Source organism: Leishmania braziliensis, chromosome 13, assembly GCF_000002845.2.
Source record: "Leishmania braziliensis MHOM/BR/75/M2904 complete genome, chromosome 13".
Taxonomy (NCBI): Eukaryota; Euglenozoa; class Kinetoplastea; order Trypanosomatida; family Trypanosomatidae; genus Leishmania; species Leishmania braziliensis.
This window is the reverse complement of record NC_009305.2, coordinates 86,766-102,208: the sequence shown is the minus strand read 5'-3', so window position 1 is coordinate 102,208 and position 15,443 is coordinate 86,766. Positions and strand designations below refer to the sequence as shown.

The 15,443-nt window shown below is 54.2% G+C and overlaps 4 protein-coding genes across 4 annotated transcripts; all 4 read left to right on the top strand.

Annotated features, from left to right (window-relative positions):
• Positions 1 to 3,131: 3,131 nt before the first annotated feature.
• LBRM_13_0270 (conserved hypothetical protein) lies at positions 3,132 to 3,497 on the top strand (the record flags this gene model as incomplete). Its single annotated transcript, XM_001563120.1, has 1 exon — positions 3,132 to 3,497. One exon carries the CDS (start codon positions 3,132 to 3,134, stop codon positions 3,495 to 3,497), a length of 366 nt encoding a protein of 121 aa, XP_001563170.1.
• A 1,968-nt stretch (positions 3,498 to 5,465) lies between these two features.
• LBRM_13_0260 (mitogen-activated protein kinase kinase 2) lies at positions 5,466 to 8,726 on the top strand (the record flags this gene model as incomplete). Its single annotated transcript, XM_001563119.1, has 1 exon — positions 5,466 to 8,726. One exon carries the CDS (start codon positions 5,466 to 5,468, stop codon positions 8,724 to 8,726), a length of 3,261 nt encoding a protein of 1,086 aa, XP_001563169.1.
• Positions 8,727 to 10,640: 1,914 nt separating this feature from the next.
• Positions 10,641 to 12,419, top strand: LBRM_13_0250 (putative flagellar radial spoke protein; the record flags this gene model as incomplete). Its single annotated transcript, XM_001563118.1, has 1 exon — positions 10,641 to 12,419. The coding sequence occupies one exon, from the start codon at positions 10,641 to 10,643 to the stop codon at positions 12,417 to 12,419; it is 1,779 nt and encodes a 592-aa protein (XP_001563168.1).
• Positions 12,420 to 13,397: 978 nt separating this feature from the next.
• On the top strand, positions 13,398 to 15,407 carry LBRM_13_0240 (putative long-chain-fatty-acid-CoA ligase; the record flags this gene model as incomplete). The annotated part of the gene is made up of 1 exon (XM_001563117.1): positions 13,398 to 15,407. One exon carries the CDS (start codon positions 13,398 to 13,400, stop codon positions 15,405 to 15,407), a length of 2,010 nt encoding a protein of 669 aa, XP_001563167.1.
• Between the last annotated feature and the right edge of the window lie 36 nt (positions 15,408 to 15,443).

The following is a 15,443-nucleotide window of genomic DNA, read 5'->3' as shown; positions in this document are numbered from 1 at the left end:
CGAAACCAACCGCCGGCACACCAGGAGGGTGTGCGCGCGGTGCCCCGAAGGAGTCGACACCCTCATGCCCTCATGAGAACTGCCGAAGTGCCGTCACAGCGCTGCGGGGCGCACATCGTGATCGCAGCTGCTTTAGCGCACCCGCGCCAAAGGACCCCCCTTCGGTTTTCTTTTCCAGCGCCGCAGAGCGCCCACCACCCCGCCAATGCCAAGCAGAGGGGGCCGGGCGGATGCTCCGGTGGACCTCCCTCATGCGAGCAGACCGCCCCAGCCTGTCTAGCCGAGCCGCGGCTTCCCCGACAACCCCCGCAACATGCCGGCCAGCGCCGCGCATTTGCTGGGCGCCCACGTCGAGAGGACGGATGCGACTGTCATCTCGGACACCCATGGTTCAGAAAGCACGGCGCAGGCCCGCGCGGAGCCCCCGAGCCGAACGCACGGGCACGGAGCCCGCAGGGCCTTCTGTCTTGGTGCCCTGCCGGCGCTGAGCTACCGGGAAGAGAGCCACACCCAAGGGAACCAACAGTGACGCAGCAGGCTCGGAAGCCAGACCTCTGTTCTCGGGCTTCTTTGGCAACCGCTATGTTCCACAATATATTCATAATATGCGCTCAAAAGCTCTTGGTTTGGCAGAAGGCGTATATCATGTGAGCGCCGGCTTTGTCTGGATCTCTGCTGCGTGTTTTTGGCGCCCCAGGACTCGGAGGGGAGATGCGCAGGAAGCCGGAAGACGAGCATGGGGAAAAGATAGGCGGGCTTGGGAGCTTCGGGAAAATAGAGGGGGCTTCCCGCGCAAGAGCACCCCAAGAACAAACGAAAATATTTTTTGCAACAACGGGCCTGCCCTGTGCTTTCTCGCTGCGTGTCGGGAAAGAAGGGGCTTGGGGGTGCTGTTGATCGCCCGCCTTTCCGAAGTCCTAACGATCACCACGCTTTAGCCTTTTTCTCCTTTCTGGAGAACGATCTGCGGCAATGATTTGATACTCTGAGGTGGGAAAGTGCCATACCGGAAGGAGACTAGGTTTTCTTTAAAAGGGAAATTTTCATCACATTATTTTTATTACTGGTCCGCTAAAAAGACACATGCCCATCGTTTGGAAAACTTCCCGCGCATCGTCAGGTTTTTCTGCTGGAAAGGATTGGCGGCTGGCGCGAAAGTTTGCAGTTTTTGATGTGTGTAAATGTGAGTGTGTGTGAAGGGATTGCCGCTGCCTGTTAATTTTGCAGTTGTTTTTTTCTTGCGCGGGGATGGCGGGCTGCGGTTTGGCCAACTCGTTTTCTGTCTTCCCGTTTCCCCGTGCGGGAGGGGGCGGGGGGCCCGCTATGGCCGCGCCCGCCCCTTTTTGTTTTTTCCCCGCGACCTTAAAACGAATGATGCCTGCCTTTTCAAGCGACGGGGCGCGCCCGCCAGGCTCGCGGTTCTGAAGGCGACCCGGAAGAGAAAAAAAGCCCTCCCCCTATCACTGCCAACCCCGAATCACTTCTTGTGGTCGCGCAGGGCAAGCACCGAGGACGCGGGAGAATCAGACCAGCGCGTCGCTGCGGATGTTGGCGGTCGGGTTCTGGACGGCGCTGCGTCAGAGAAAGCTGGGGCGGTAAACGCCCCTGCGCCGTCCGCATGTTGGGGTGTCGGCGTGACCCGGGTGCGTTGCGGCGGCGCGTGTCTGCGGCTGCTTCGCGCCGCGCGGTGGGACTGCGGGGGGCCTTTTGGCGATCACGGGAGGTGGATAAAGGGTCTTCCCAGAAAAAAAGAGCAGCCGATCTTTGGCGCTTGCACATTTGATTTTGGAGCTACTGGGTTGTGCGTGATGCGTCGTTGAGGCGTCTGATTTGCAATGCCTTGGTTGTTGGCGCCGTGGTTGTGTTTCGGTATTGCCATATGTTTGGGTATGGCTCTATCTTTTGTGAGGCGCAGGTTGCATGTTTTGGTCTGAAAAATCGATTGCTTTTGTTGGCGCTACATCATTAACCAAGAGGAAGGTTGGGGGAGCGTGGCGTTATGGGGTCCGTGCCTGGCGCGTTTGGTGCGCCGGAGTAGTTTTTCCTGTGGTGTTGAGCGTGGTGGGAAATGCCGGGTTGCAAGCGCTCTGCGGAACTCAGCCTCGGCTTTTCGTCCCCAGAGGAGCGGGCGCGCCGGTTCTTTTGCTTCGTTTCGCTTGGCGCTTTGGGGGTGTGATTGGGTGGTGGGTGTTGGCCTTTGGTCGTGCGGGTGGGTGGAGGGCTTTGCATCCCCGGGGTCTTTTTCACTTCGTGCAGACGGGGGGGTGAGGCTGAGGAAGGGTTGGGGTGGTTGTGGCACTGCATTTTTTTGCTTGGTTTTAGGGGTGGTGTTGGGTGGGTGGCGCGGCCTATGCTGGCGATGGGGCTTGTGGGAAGGGGGGCGAGCTGCGTGCTTTTTCTCTTGGCCCGTTGGCCAGAAAAGGCTGGGGTGGGGTTTCCAGAACAGGTGTGTGCGGGGGCGGTTGTTTTCTGTGTGCTTGTGCGCGGTTGTTCAGGCAGGCTTTTTTTGAGGCTGGGTGAGAGGGGGGCCCCCGGCAAAGAACGGGGCCGCCGGGATCGCCTGGCGGGGAGCGGAAAATGCACCAAGAAGCCGGGCCGCTCGCAGGACCGTCCCCAGGCGAGGGGACCCCATTACGAATTTAATGCCAGGAGAAACATTGCAGCCAAACCCCCTTTCTAAAGATATTTAGCGCTCAAACACCGCACATTGTGTTGCTACACTGTGCGCGGCCGGGGGCTGTGAACGCCAGTTTTTTTTTTCGCGATTATCGGGGTGTTGTGGCGCAGCGTTAAAAAATGTGCTCATTTTACCGGAGACAAAGCGAACTGCCAAACCGAGGTGACGACAGGGTTATTGGACATGATTTCCACGATTGACTGTTACTCATATCATCATCGCTTCCTATAAAGACGGCTGTGTTGCTGTTAAAGGTACTGCAACTTAAAAAAATATCTCTCAGAACATTTCATCTTCTTCGCGGTAACATGCATGGGTGGTACCGGAATAAACACTCGCATTGATTTTCTAGACTTCTATCGTCTCTTCTGACTCATCTTACTTCTCAGTCTGTAAATCAGCTTCAAAAGAGCAACAAAAACAAAAACCGCTACATTTTGCCTTTATACCAAATATGTCGAACGAAAACGGCGGAAACGCGGTTGTTCGTGTGAGCTCGAACAAGCGCAAGTTCGGTTACGTCGACTACACCAAGCACCGCCTTCACGAAGGCTACCCCGAGGTCACAATCTCCGCTCTCGGAACTGCCATTGCAGACGCTGTCTCCGTTGTGGAGCTGCTCAAGAACCAAGGCGTCGTCACGGTGAAAAAGATTTGTACTGCACGCGCTCAGTTCGATGATGTTCGCTCAACAACTACCGACAAGATTGAGGTTACCGTTGTGAAGTCCCCTGACTTCGACGCTATCTACGAGCAGCAGCAGAAGGATCGTGAAGCGGCAAAGGCCAGTGCCGCGACATGTGAGGGGAATGATGAGTAGTCCAGCTGCACGAGTGATACAAATGACGAAGAGAACTCAGGCTCGAAGGAGGAAGAAAGTAAACACTGCATTACTCTCTTGTGCTCTACCAAAGCGAAAAAAGTGTTTTGAATTTTTTTTTTATTGACTGAAAAAATATACCTTAGCTAATTAAGAAGTGTAGCTTAGGTGTGTCAGTGAAATGCAAAAAAGGCCAAAAAGAAAAACACGATTCCCCGCCAATAATTTGGTATACCATGGCCCATATAAGCTAGGCGAGCCGGCGAAGGTGATGATGCGATCGTTGAGAAAAAAAAAGCACGATAAAAAAAAAAATTCACTTTTTTATATCAAAACACAGACCCAAGAAATTTTTCTTTCTGAACAAATATTGTAGTGGGCAATAATTCGCCCCTTTGAGCCTTCCGCGAAACCACAATGACAAATAGAGCCCCAATTTCACATAAAAAGCAAGCAGATGACACATGGAAAACTGAAAGCTACAGTTTTTTATGGCTAAATTCGCGAACATAGAGTGTATCTGCTGGAGTGCTCGTGACGCCGCGCGGCCTTGCACGGCAAATCTTGATGCTCTGTGTACCCATTATAATGCGAAACAAATGGGAAAGGGCAGAAAGGACAACTGATTTTCTCAATATATTTTCTCTTACTTTCCCATTACAACTTCATTATGTATTCACGAGCACATACTGTGTTTAACAGCAACCAGCTCTTACAATATTATTCTCGCTGCTCAAAATGACCACCGTTGCTGACTTCCCGAGCAATGTTGTCCGCGCAGGGTTCCAAAGAGCGAACACTATCCCTGCCGAAAAGGTGAAGCTTTTATTGCGCAAGGGCGTTTCAGGGCTGAAAAATCGCTTCGCTGAATCTGGTTATCAATTCTGCTGTTATTGTCGCACAGGCGCTCCCTGACTAGAGCACGGCGGAGGTCACGAGGGTTCACACACGGCATGGGCCTATCTTTGCTAATGAGAGGAGGACCGGGTTGTGTGGTTTGATTGAGATCAAGTTCGTGAGGACGACTGAATTCGACACTGTTTACACGGAGCAAACCCGAGTGAGGTGTCAGTGGCGGGATGCTCGAGAGATGGCGGGTGCTGAAGCTACAGAGGCGGGTGAGACTGCAAAGCTTGAGGGGGTCAATGAGGCTAAGAGGTCGCCTTGGGCTTCACTTTCACCCTTTTCTGATTCTATTTTTCCTTTTCTAAGTTGCTCCCTTTTCACGAGTCGATTATTAGGGATTGAAGCAACTATTTCATGTGTCTGACCTGCACATTAACAGCTACAATATTCCTCAACGATTATTTTCTCACTTTCTAAATATTCCTATCTTTTTCTTATTCGTTCTCCTTTTAACGTAATAACCGCAATAATGCTCCGAGCAAAGGAGCTCTCCGCCCACAATGTAGCTTGTCTTTTATATTATTTGTATGGCGTCAAAGGAGAGGAAGCATAAACAAGGGCAAAGCATATTTCTGTGGAATTAGCTACCTTCCTTATTGGAAACCACATTCACACACATAAATTATTACGCCACTGAAAAAGTCGTATGATGTCCAGCTGACTGTTACCTTGCAGTTTTAAATTACAATTGTTTTCATATTCCATTTTGCTACATTCTTCCTGATGACTGCGGACACCTCAGCGCGGCATCAGAGTACAGAGCTGACTCTGCGGGGCAGCTAAGCAGCCCCTATACCAGCCAATACCGAGCCCTTTCTAATACGATAGGGTTCAGTACCTGCAAGGTAGGGAGGCCCGAGAGATTTATCGCTACTGAATGGTCACATTGGAATAAGACAACTCATTACCACATCCTGGGAAAGCGGGATCCCATCAGTTTTTTTTTTTGACCAAGAGGAAGTTCTATATGCGTCCTTTCTCGCTCTTCGATGCATTAATTTTCACACTCCACTTTCTCTCACTTTGACCGCTGATTGTGCTTGTGCAAAGAAACTTGTCGCCATGGAGGACTACCAAATAATCGAGTCTATCGGTGAGGGCTCCTTTGGTAAAGTGTACAAAGCCCGCATCAAGGGCACGGGTCAAATAGTAGCAATGAAATTCATCGTCAAGAAGGGAAAAAACGAGAAGGAGCTCAAAAATCTTCGAAGCGAGATCGAGATTTTGACGAAGCTGAATCATCCACATATTATCATGCTTTTCGACTCCTTTGAGACGGATTCTGACTTTGTAGTGGTGATGGAGTATGCGCAGGGTGAGCTGTATGATATCCTGGAGGATGACAAGCAGCTGCCGGCAAAGGAGGTCCAAAAGATTGCAAAGCAACTCATCCAGGCACTGAACTACCTTCATTCTAATCGAATTATCCACCGCGATATGAAGCCACAAAACATCTTAATTGGCCAGAACGGCGCTGTAAAACTAGCAGATTTTGGCTTTGCGCGCTCCATGAGCTACAACACAATCGTACTAACAAGCATCAAGGGTACACCGCTCTACATGGCACCGGAGCTGGTGCAAGAGCGCGCGTACGACAACCGAGTTGATCTGTGGTCGCTAGGCTGCATCCTGTATGAGCTGTACTACGGCAAGCCACCCTTCTACACGAACAATCTTTTTGCATTGATCAAAAAGATTGTTTGTGAGCCCGTCAAGTACGACTCGAAGGCAAATGATCCGATCAGCCCCGAATTCAAGAGCTTTCTTAGCGGCCTCTTGACTAAGTCCGCGTCATCACGGCTCAATTGGCCTGAGTTGCTGAACCACCCATTTGTGCAGCTGACGATGAGTGACGCGTCGTGGCAGGATGCTATTATGCAGCATGATGCGAAGATGAAGGCCCGAATGGATCGGCTGGGGTGTCTTCGACTCCATGGGAACGCCGGCCGTGCGGCCCCAAAGCGCCAATCGACCCAAAACGATGATATTCTCAACACGAAGACAGTGCAAAAACTCATGAGCGGTTGCGAGTTCGAGGTCTGTGCCACTCTTACCCAGCTGGTGCGAATGACTAGCGCGTCCAATGGGGACGTGACAAAAAGCACTGGCCTTCTTGCGGTGTTTGACTCTGGGGTCCTGGAGGCTGCGTTGACGCTGCTCAACGAGAGGCAGTCGGTGAAAGTTGTCGGTTTAGTGCTGCAGCTCGTGCAAGTGTTGGTTTTTCCGGAAGATGGTGATGTGCTTCCCTTTCCTTCCCAGCGTCCGAAGCGCGACGGAGTGGCGGTGTTAGAGGAAAAGCACTCACGCCAGCAGGAAGATCTGTTTATTCGGCAGCAGGTTGCTCTGACGCTGATGAAGAAGCCTCACACGGCGCTCGATTTCATAATTGGCGAAATAAGCAGCGACGCGAATTCTCTTGCGGAAACGTGTGTGAAGATCATGTTTCAGTGTTTCCGTTGGGAGAACAGGTTTGGACCGATGGTGACGCAGCTGCAGGCTTTTCCGGAGATGTGGGCGGCCATCCTCAAATCAGTCAACCACAACAGTGTTTCAAGGGGCAAGACGTCGTACGAGTACGCGGCTCTCGTTTTTCACACAGTGTCTATTGTTATTCCGCACATCAAGCTGGCATCCCCGCAGCGGATAAATCGTGAGGGGGTGCTGGAGCTAGTGACACAAGCACTCTCCGCTGTCTGCTACTACGAGACCGGGGCAGTAGACGCGCATCGGAATAAAATTCCCCCGTTAACCTATGCAGCGGCAGCGGCTCTTCTTATCGCCTTCGCTCACCGAGAGCTGAAGGACATTGTCTCGTTTAAAGTGAATGATGCTCTGCTAGACGGGATTTATTCCATCGTTGATACCGTGTCAGACGCGCCGAATCGCCCCGTGACGCCGCGGGCGCTGGGAAGCAGCTATTGGTATCCTGATTACGGCTTGCTAGATGGCGTCGCTCATATGCTGTCGTTGATTTTCTCAGACTCAGACTCGCTCGTCTACGCCAAGCTCCCCGACAGATTAGAGCACAGGTTTTTGGAGAGTGATACCAAAAACCTAGCATTGCTGGTTATGACACTTCTGCGTGACAGCGATCCAATGATGGAGCTGTCACCCAACGGCGTCCAGACGCTGTTGCGAGCAGCGCAGCAGATCTTTCAGCAGCAGAAGGAGCAAGCTCTCTCGATGAGTCTGTTGATGGAGCCGATAGCCCCGTATTCAGGGGAGTCGGGGAGCCTATACTGGCTCTCAGTCATCTGCCGCACCATGAAAACTGACTACTTCCGTCAGCTTTTTTACTGGCCAGCATGTCGCGGCGGTGGCGCGACCGGCGTCAGCGCGCACGTGACGATCGTGTCTCAGATTTTGTCCGACTCGCTACGGCCCGTGAGCTCGTCCTCAAATCCAACACATTTGGAGGACAAGCTGCTGAGCGACATCAGCCGCGTGCTGCACAAGGAGAAAGTTGTCGAGCTGCTTGTGCACGCTATGGACTACTCTGAGGGAGTTTTTCTCGGGAATCCGTTTGCCATCATCGCGAAGCTGTGCGCCAACTCCGCAGACTCTATCAAGGCTTTCATAGACTGCGGTGGCGTAGACGCTGCTCGAATTAGGCGCATTCTCGACCCAGACAAAGCAGGGACAGGGTTGATGTCGGACGGGTTGGTCGTGCTATCACAAATGGCACGCATGTCTGCAGAGTTTTACGAGCCCATTCATAGATCCAACCTATATGATTGCGTGGCTGCACTCCTCCAGCACTCAGAAAAAGACTTGCGCGGCAAGACGTGCACGCTTATCGGGAATCTGTGCAAACACTCTGACTTCTTTTTTGAGCCACTTGAAAAGAACCACATTGTGGGGCGACTGGTGAAGTGCTGTAGCGACAGCGACGCGCAGACTCAGAAGCTCGCAGCGTTTGCCATTGGGAATGCTGCGTTTCACAGTGACTACCTGTATAATCTGCTAAGCCCAGCCATTCCCTCGTTGGTGGGCCTTCTGGCGTGTGGGGACGCTAAGGCGCGTCAAAACGCCGCCGGTGCGCTGAGCAACTTTGTTCGGAACGGCGACCAGCTTGTGAGCCCCTTGGCTGAGTCTAGCGTAGTGGAATCTCTGCTGAGGATGTTGCGTGATGACGACTCTCTGTCATCGAAAAAGGTTGCAGTGCTCACCATCAACTCGTTTTGTGCATACGACATATTCCGCCGCAGGTTTGTTGCGCTGAACTTGCGAGAGGATATTCGCAAACTGCAACAGGACCCTACCGCGGGCGCGGACCCCTCAATTCAAAAGTACGTTGGCAAACTCGTGGATCGGCTTGGCTGACATGCGTGTGCATTACTGCATCGGATATTTCTGCTATTTCGGGCTTCATAGTTGTCTTTTTTTTTTTTGAGGGAGGTTTCTTTGATGGCACAGGACCACCCCTTCTCTTTCTTGTCTCCTCCCTCCCACTTTTCATGTGCTCTTTCTTTTTTTTTTCCTCACCTCCTGCTCATTTGTCCTTCCTCTTTCTTCTTCGGTTTGTTTCCCTCCATCCGACTTCGAAAGACGCCCTGTGCATACATCATCTCACCTCGTCTTCTCTCCAGACTATTTTTTTTCCCTTCCTTTATGTTCTTCCTGATGACGGGGGACACCTCAGCGTGGCATCTCAGGCTCCAGTACTCCCCACTCTGTCGGAGAGCCAAAAAGGCCCCCTATCACTGCCAACCCCGAATCACTTCTTGTGGTCGCGCAGGGCAAGCACCGAGGACGCGGGAGAATCAGACCAGCGCGTCGCTGCGGATGTTGGCGGTCGGGTTCTGGACGGCGCTGCGTCAGAGAAAGCTGGGGCGGTAAACGCCCCTGCGCCGTCCGCATGTTGGGGTGTCGGCGTGACCCGGGTGCGTTGCGGCGGCGCGTGTCTGCGGCTGCTTCGCGCCGCGCGGTGGGACTGCGGGGGGCCGGAATTGGAGTGGGGCTCGGGTCATATTCGATGGCAACATGCAGACGATGAGCGGAAAAATTCTCTCTATTTCTCTTTCACTGTAAGACTATGTGACAGTGACTGTCGAGTGTGTGGATGTCTGTGAACGTTTGTGTTTGCAGGGCATTGCATGTTGGGGTTGTTTACTTGGGAAGAAAAGGGAGGCAGGCAGTCGCGTGCAAAGAAAAAATATACAAAGATGCTACAAAGAACAAAAGAGAGGTGGACGAATCTGAAAGATGGGCAAAGAGATGATGGCCGCGAATAGAAGCGGTCATCTCGCACTCATTCACGCAGAGGAAGCTGTGCCACATCTTCTTTCTTTCCCTGCTCTTCTCTTCCCTGGGCTGGGTACGCTTCTGTTGTTGTTTGCTTGCCATCCCTTTCTTCTTTTCGTCTAGCACGCTCTCCGGACGTATGTGGGTGTGTGCGTTACGTTCATTTGTATTGTTCATGAGCATTTTCATCGCAGAAAAGTCGTGATGACTCAGAGTCGGAATGGGCCCAGTGCAACGAGGTGATGCATTCATTGGACTTCCGTGAAGGATTTCTCCCTAGACGTCTTACTGGCCCACAACTTTACTCTGTTTATTTTTGTCCTGCGAACGCTGTTGTGACCCTTCGTACCTGTCCATGCTCCTCATCCGTTGGAGGTGAGAGTTTGGCAAATGCGCCATTAAGGTTGAGACGCGGAACGTCGAAGGCATCACGAACGCCCATCGTTGAGCTTCTGGAACACCGAACGGCAGCACACAACGGATAATTCAAGAGTCAGGCAAACCGTTGCATGCTTTGTTTCATGCTTTCTGCCATGGTAAGAGCGACCGCAGTGGCAGACACTCGTCATGAGTTTTCCCCAGCTTCTTCCACCATTCTCTTGCTCACTCTTCTCTTCTTCGTTTCAACGGTGCCCGTGTCGTCTTCAATCTGTCTGTGCCGCAGCCGCAACGCCGTCGTGCAGCTCGACATCGGCTTCGTCATCCACAACTCAGAGAGAAAGAAACAGGTGCGCAATTGCGGATTCTCAGCGTAAGCCACATTTTTATTCCCGCGTGACTTTCGTTGTCTGGGCACAGTGATTGATCGGCTGGACTCTACAGCCTCCTCCATAACGGTCAACCCTGGAAAGGTTGCACCTCGAGTTCTCGAGTGCCCAGAGAAACTGAGTCTTCTCTCTTTTTTTTTTTTTGCGACGGCGGTCGCGCTCTCTCGATTCTTTGAATCGAGCTAACTCTCCACCGACTACGGGGGTTCCGAGTGGGCACGAAACAATGGCCTCCGCAGCTCTTTCTGCGGCGGAGCTGGAGGAGCAGTTCGCCAGTGCCAAGGCATACCTCATGCAGGCGGACAAGGATGGCGTGAGTGCATATGACCAGCTCACACGTCTCATGGAGCTTCTTCTCGAGGACAACCCTGAGAACGTTGCCGGAGATCCGTCAAAGCTGCACGAGATCTTAAGCTTCATCCAGACGCACAGCTTTGTATGCGGCGAGAGCACCTCAGCGTGTTGTGAGGCCTCGCAGTTGCCCGCCGAAGAGCTCCGGCGCTTCGAGGGCAACAAGCAGCTCTTTAATCGCCCAGCCCCGGAGGTGCACACCATCATCGAGCAGCCTGATCCGTACACCACCATTACCACTACCACCGTGGTGCCGCTGAAGGCGCCATCTTTCGAGTCCATTGCGGCGCAGAACAAGTTCTGGACTGCCGCGGGCTGCGGCCTTGCCGACGAGGAGGCATTCCTGCTTGACCGCTCCGTCACCAACCTCGCCATGGAGAAGAACTTGCAGGACATCAAGTTCTTTGGCAAGATCTTTGGCACGCACAGTGACTACTTTATCCTACGCACGCGGCGCTACGTCGAGGCAGGTGAAATCATCTACGTGGAGACCAACACGATGGGAAAGCCACAGCGAAAAAAGGGCATTGTGCCCGTGCAGGCTGAGCCGGGTTATGTCGGGGTGAATCGCTACACGTTCTGGGTTACCGCATCACCCTCCGACAAGTGGGAGAAGTTGCCAGATGTAACGCCGCAGCAGATCAACGCGGCCCGCGAAACAAAGCGCTTCTTTACGGGAGACTTATCGGCGCCTGTCGCAGCAACGTTTCCGTGGGGGGAGGCCGCGTACCTGCGAGCGCAACTGGCGCGTATCACCAGCGGCACTACCATTGCTCCCCAAGGTGCGCTCGAGGAGCCAGAGCCGGAGCCGGACACGGAGGAGGACGAGGATGAGGACGCTGAGGGTGGTGCGCCGCGCAAGCCGAAGGAGGCCAAGTACAAGCCGCTGGCAGTCCCCTCGCCGGTGTATGATGAGGAGGAGGTGGACGTGGCGCAACTGACGACGGACCGCTGGGTACACGTCGAGGGGTACATTTACAAGAACGGTAGGCAAACAAAGGTGCCGGAGAAGCCTGAGCCGGAGGAGGGGGAGGAAACCGAACCCGAATCGACCGAACCCGAGGGCGATGCTGAGGGTGAGGAGGAGGAGGAAGAGCCAGAGGAAGAGGAGGAGGTGGAGCTCTTCGCTCCTATCCAAAGCGACTACCTCTACGGGGTTGTCGACATCCCGCAGCTGCCGCCACCCATCAATGACGAGGACGAGGAGGAGGAGGAGGAACCCGACGAGGAAGGTGAGGAGAAAGACCCCGGGGAGCCGGACAACACGCCACTGAAGCCTTTACGCGACGATGACGTCCCAGATGATGATTCCACCAAGATGAAAATTGCGTGCTGGACGATGCGCGTGGAGAACAATGTTAGTAAGGCTCACCGTATTGCGGTGGTGCAATCCCTTCGCTGGCCCGGCGCCACTGCGTACGCGGCTGAGGGTGGCAAACGCTGGTCTTGCGTGTACTTTGGCAACGGCCTGAAGAAGACAGATGCGGCCTTCACGCCGTCACCCGCACCCCCCGTGCAGTCAGAGTGCGCTGATATCACAGAGGTGGCAGACCCGACCTCCACCGTGGAGAAACTCGTTCGCCGCGGCGAGGAAATCCCCGAGATCGACAGCGAGGCGGAGGCGGATGAGCTGGAGGAAGAGGAAGACAGCTAAAGGGGCTTCCGTGGATACGTACGTATCCACGCCCCCTTTTCCTTACCTCTGTTGGCCACCCACTTCCAGATACCCTCTTCACGAATGTAATTCAAGCATGAGGAGTGGCCAGTGGCTTCCTTTCCTCCAACGGCGAGAGGCACCAATGGGCTCTCTCGCTGCATGCGTTAGTTCTTTTTCGCCTTTGCCTTTGCATGTATGATTTAAAGATGTTCTGCCGACATTCGGCATTCCGTGAGAACAGGCAAGAGAAGTCCCCGGGACACTGTCCATCGCGTACCTGTGGTATATATGAAAGACGTGAGGCTCATCGAGGAAAGAGCGCAGCGTGCAACCCCCCCTGCTCATTCCAAGGTGGTAGCAAAAGTCGACGTGTGCGCCCCCCTCTCTTCCTCCGTTTTCCCTTTGTATTTGTTATGTGGGGCCGGGGGAAGAGAGGGGAAAGCCGAGGGAGCCACACATAGACAGTTTTCCTCTTGGATGCACCACTGCCTCCTTTTTTGTTTCGTCGGTGTTGTGAATCGCCGTCATCGACATTCTTTCCTCTTCTTTGGTGCACGAGGACCCTCTGTGCTCTCTCATTCCTCTCTACTTTCTCCGCCTCCCACCTCCTTTTTGTTTCGCTGCTTCTCAACCCTCCTCAACACTGGCTCGGTGTACGCGTCGCCACTAACAGGAAAGGGGTGGCACCTTTCATCTACCTTTGCCTCTTCGGTTCCTCTCTCGGTATGTTTGACGGAGCGAGAGGGGAGACCAGGATTAGCGTCCCCCAGTAGACTTCTCCACTCCCCACCTCCCTGTAAGCGCTGGCACGATCACCTACTAGCTCAGCTCGGTGTTCCGTTGCTCAACTGCCCTCCTCACCTTTTGCGCTTCTTTGAGCTCCTGCGAGATACACAGAGAGGCACAACAAGGAGCCTAGGTGCAAAAAACACCTCGCTGAAGCGTTGTATTGGGGATCGGAAGAGTGCGAGTCCAATGCTGCAGCGTTTCTCTCGTCGGTCGTTACGGGGCTACCGCGGCGCGCAGCAGGTGGCAGCGCTGAGGTGCTCGCTGCGATTCGGCATGAATGTTGGCGGATCGTACTACCAGGAGTCGGATACGGCCGGGATTCATCAGATGAACAACGACCTCCGGCTGGGCCTTGTCATCAAGCCGCAGAGCACGCTCGTGGAGCTGTGGGAGCAGGCGCTGAAGGCATGGCCAACCCGCCGCTTTCTGGGGAGCAAGATGTGGGTGCGCGGCAAGCTTGGCTACGTCTGGGCCACGTATGAGTCCATCAACACTGAAGTTGAGGCGATGCGGACACTGCTACATCAGATGGGCGTCGAGAAGGGATCTCGTGTTGTGGTTATTAGCGAGAACCGCTATGAGTGGGTTGTGGTACACTTCGCCACCATGCAGCTGGGGGCGCACTTTGTGGCGCTTCCCACCAATATCACCCCGTCCGAGGCGCAGCTCGTGGTGAGGAGCACACAGTCCAAGGTTCTCTTTGTCGAGACAAAGGCGTCGTACGCAGCAGTCAAGGGGTGGATTGGTCGTGTGGGGCAGCTTGAGCACGCCATTTGTTTTGAGGATCAGGTTGGGGAGGGCAGCTATGCAGTTGCGATTAGCATTGCGGCAGACGTGCCTGAGAAAACTCCTGCGCGAACGGACGTCCGTGCTGAGGACACCGCGATGATTGTCTTCACAGCTGGCACCACGGGGCCGCCAAAGGGTGTCATGTTGTCTCACAAGAACATCGTTGCGAACGTCAGCTCTGTGTATGCTAGCCTTGGCGAGGCGCTGACGCACAGCGACATGTTCATGTCGCTGTGCTCGTGGTGCGTTGCGGGCAGCCTAACGGCAGACTTGTATCAGGCACTGTGCAAAGGCGCGTGCGTGTGCATCCCCCCTGAAACCCTGGAGGGATTCCAAGACTTACCCCTTGTTAACCCGAGCGTCATTGTCTCTGTGGCGCAGCCCTTTCAGCGCGCGTACGCGAACATCGTCGACGACATATTGAACCGTGGTAGCTTCACCAAGGACCTCACCCGCCTCGTCGTCGGTCGCATCACCGAAAACCGTCTCATGTTCAAGAAACCGGGCCGCACACTCCGGGCCTTCTCCCACGCTCTGCTCGGCAAGTTCAAGGCACAGTTTGGCTCGGAGTTGCGCGTCGTCATCATTATCGGCCACCAGCTCACCAAGGATCAGTCAGAGCTCATGGCGGACCTGGATGTGTTTGTGGTGAACACGTACGGCTGCATGGAGGCGGGTGGGCTCATCGCCACCGATGTGGATGTGCCGCAGCGTCTCAAAGCTTTGCCCGGTCTTGAGGTGCGCGTCGTAAACGAGAAAAACGAGATTGTGGCGCCAGGGGACTTGGGCGAGATCCTCGTAGAGGCCCCCAACGCCATGCAGGGCTACTTTGACGTGCACATCGACCCAGAGGAGGCGAAGAATTCGCTGGTGGAGTACGGAAGCCGCACCTTTGTGCGGTCCGGCGACTACGGCACCCTCACCGGAGGATGGATAACGGTGAGGGGCAACAAAGACGTCCTCATCAAGTTGGCGAACGCCAAGACGGTGAACCCGCTCGAGGTGGAGGCGACCCTGACAAAGAGCCCGTTCATTAAGCAGGTCTTCATCTACGGAAATGGTCGCCCTTACGTCGTGGCACTCGTGGTGGCCAACACTAAGGCCATCGCCGCACACTTGCGCAAGGTGGAGCGTCGAGATGGTATACCGCTCGTCAACGATAGGGAAAAGGCTGATTGCATCCGCGCCGAGCTGCGGCGCGTCTCGCAGGACTTGCCCCCTCGCACTCACGTTCGCCGCTTTGCCTTTGTGGACGAATTTACCCTCGCCAACGGCTTCATGACGGTGAAGATGGGCTACGCACGCCAAAAGATCGAGGATCACTACGTGCACTACTTTGAGGCCTTGTACGATGAGACGCCGAAGTTTTACGGGTTTGCTGTTGATGACTACGATGACTTGTTCTAGTCATGCGCACACACATACACACGTGAAGACCCCCTC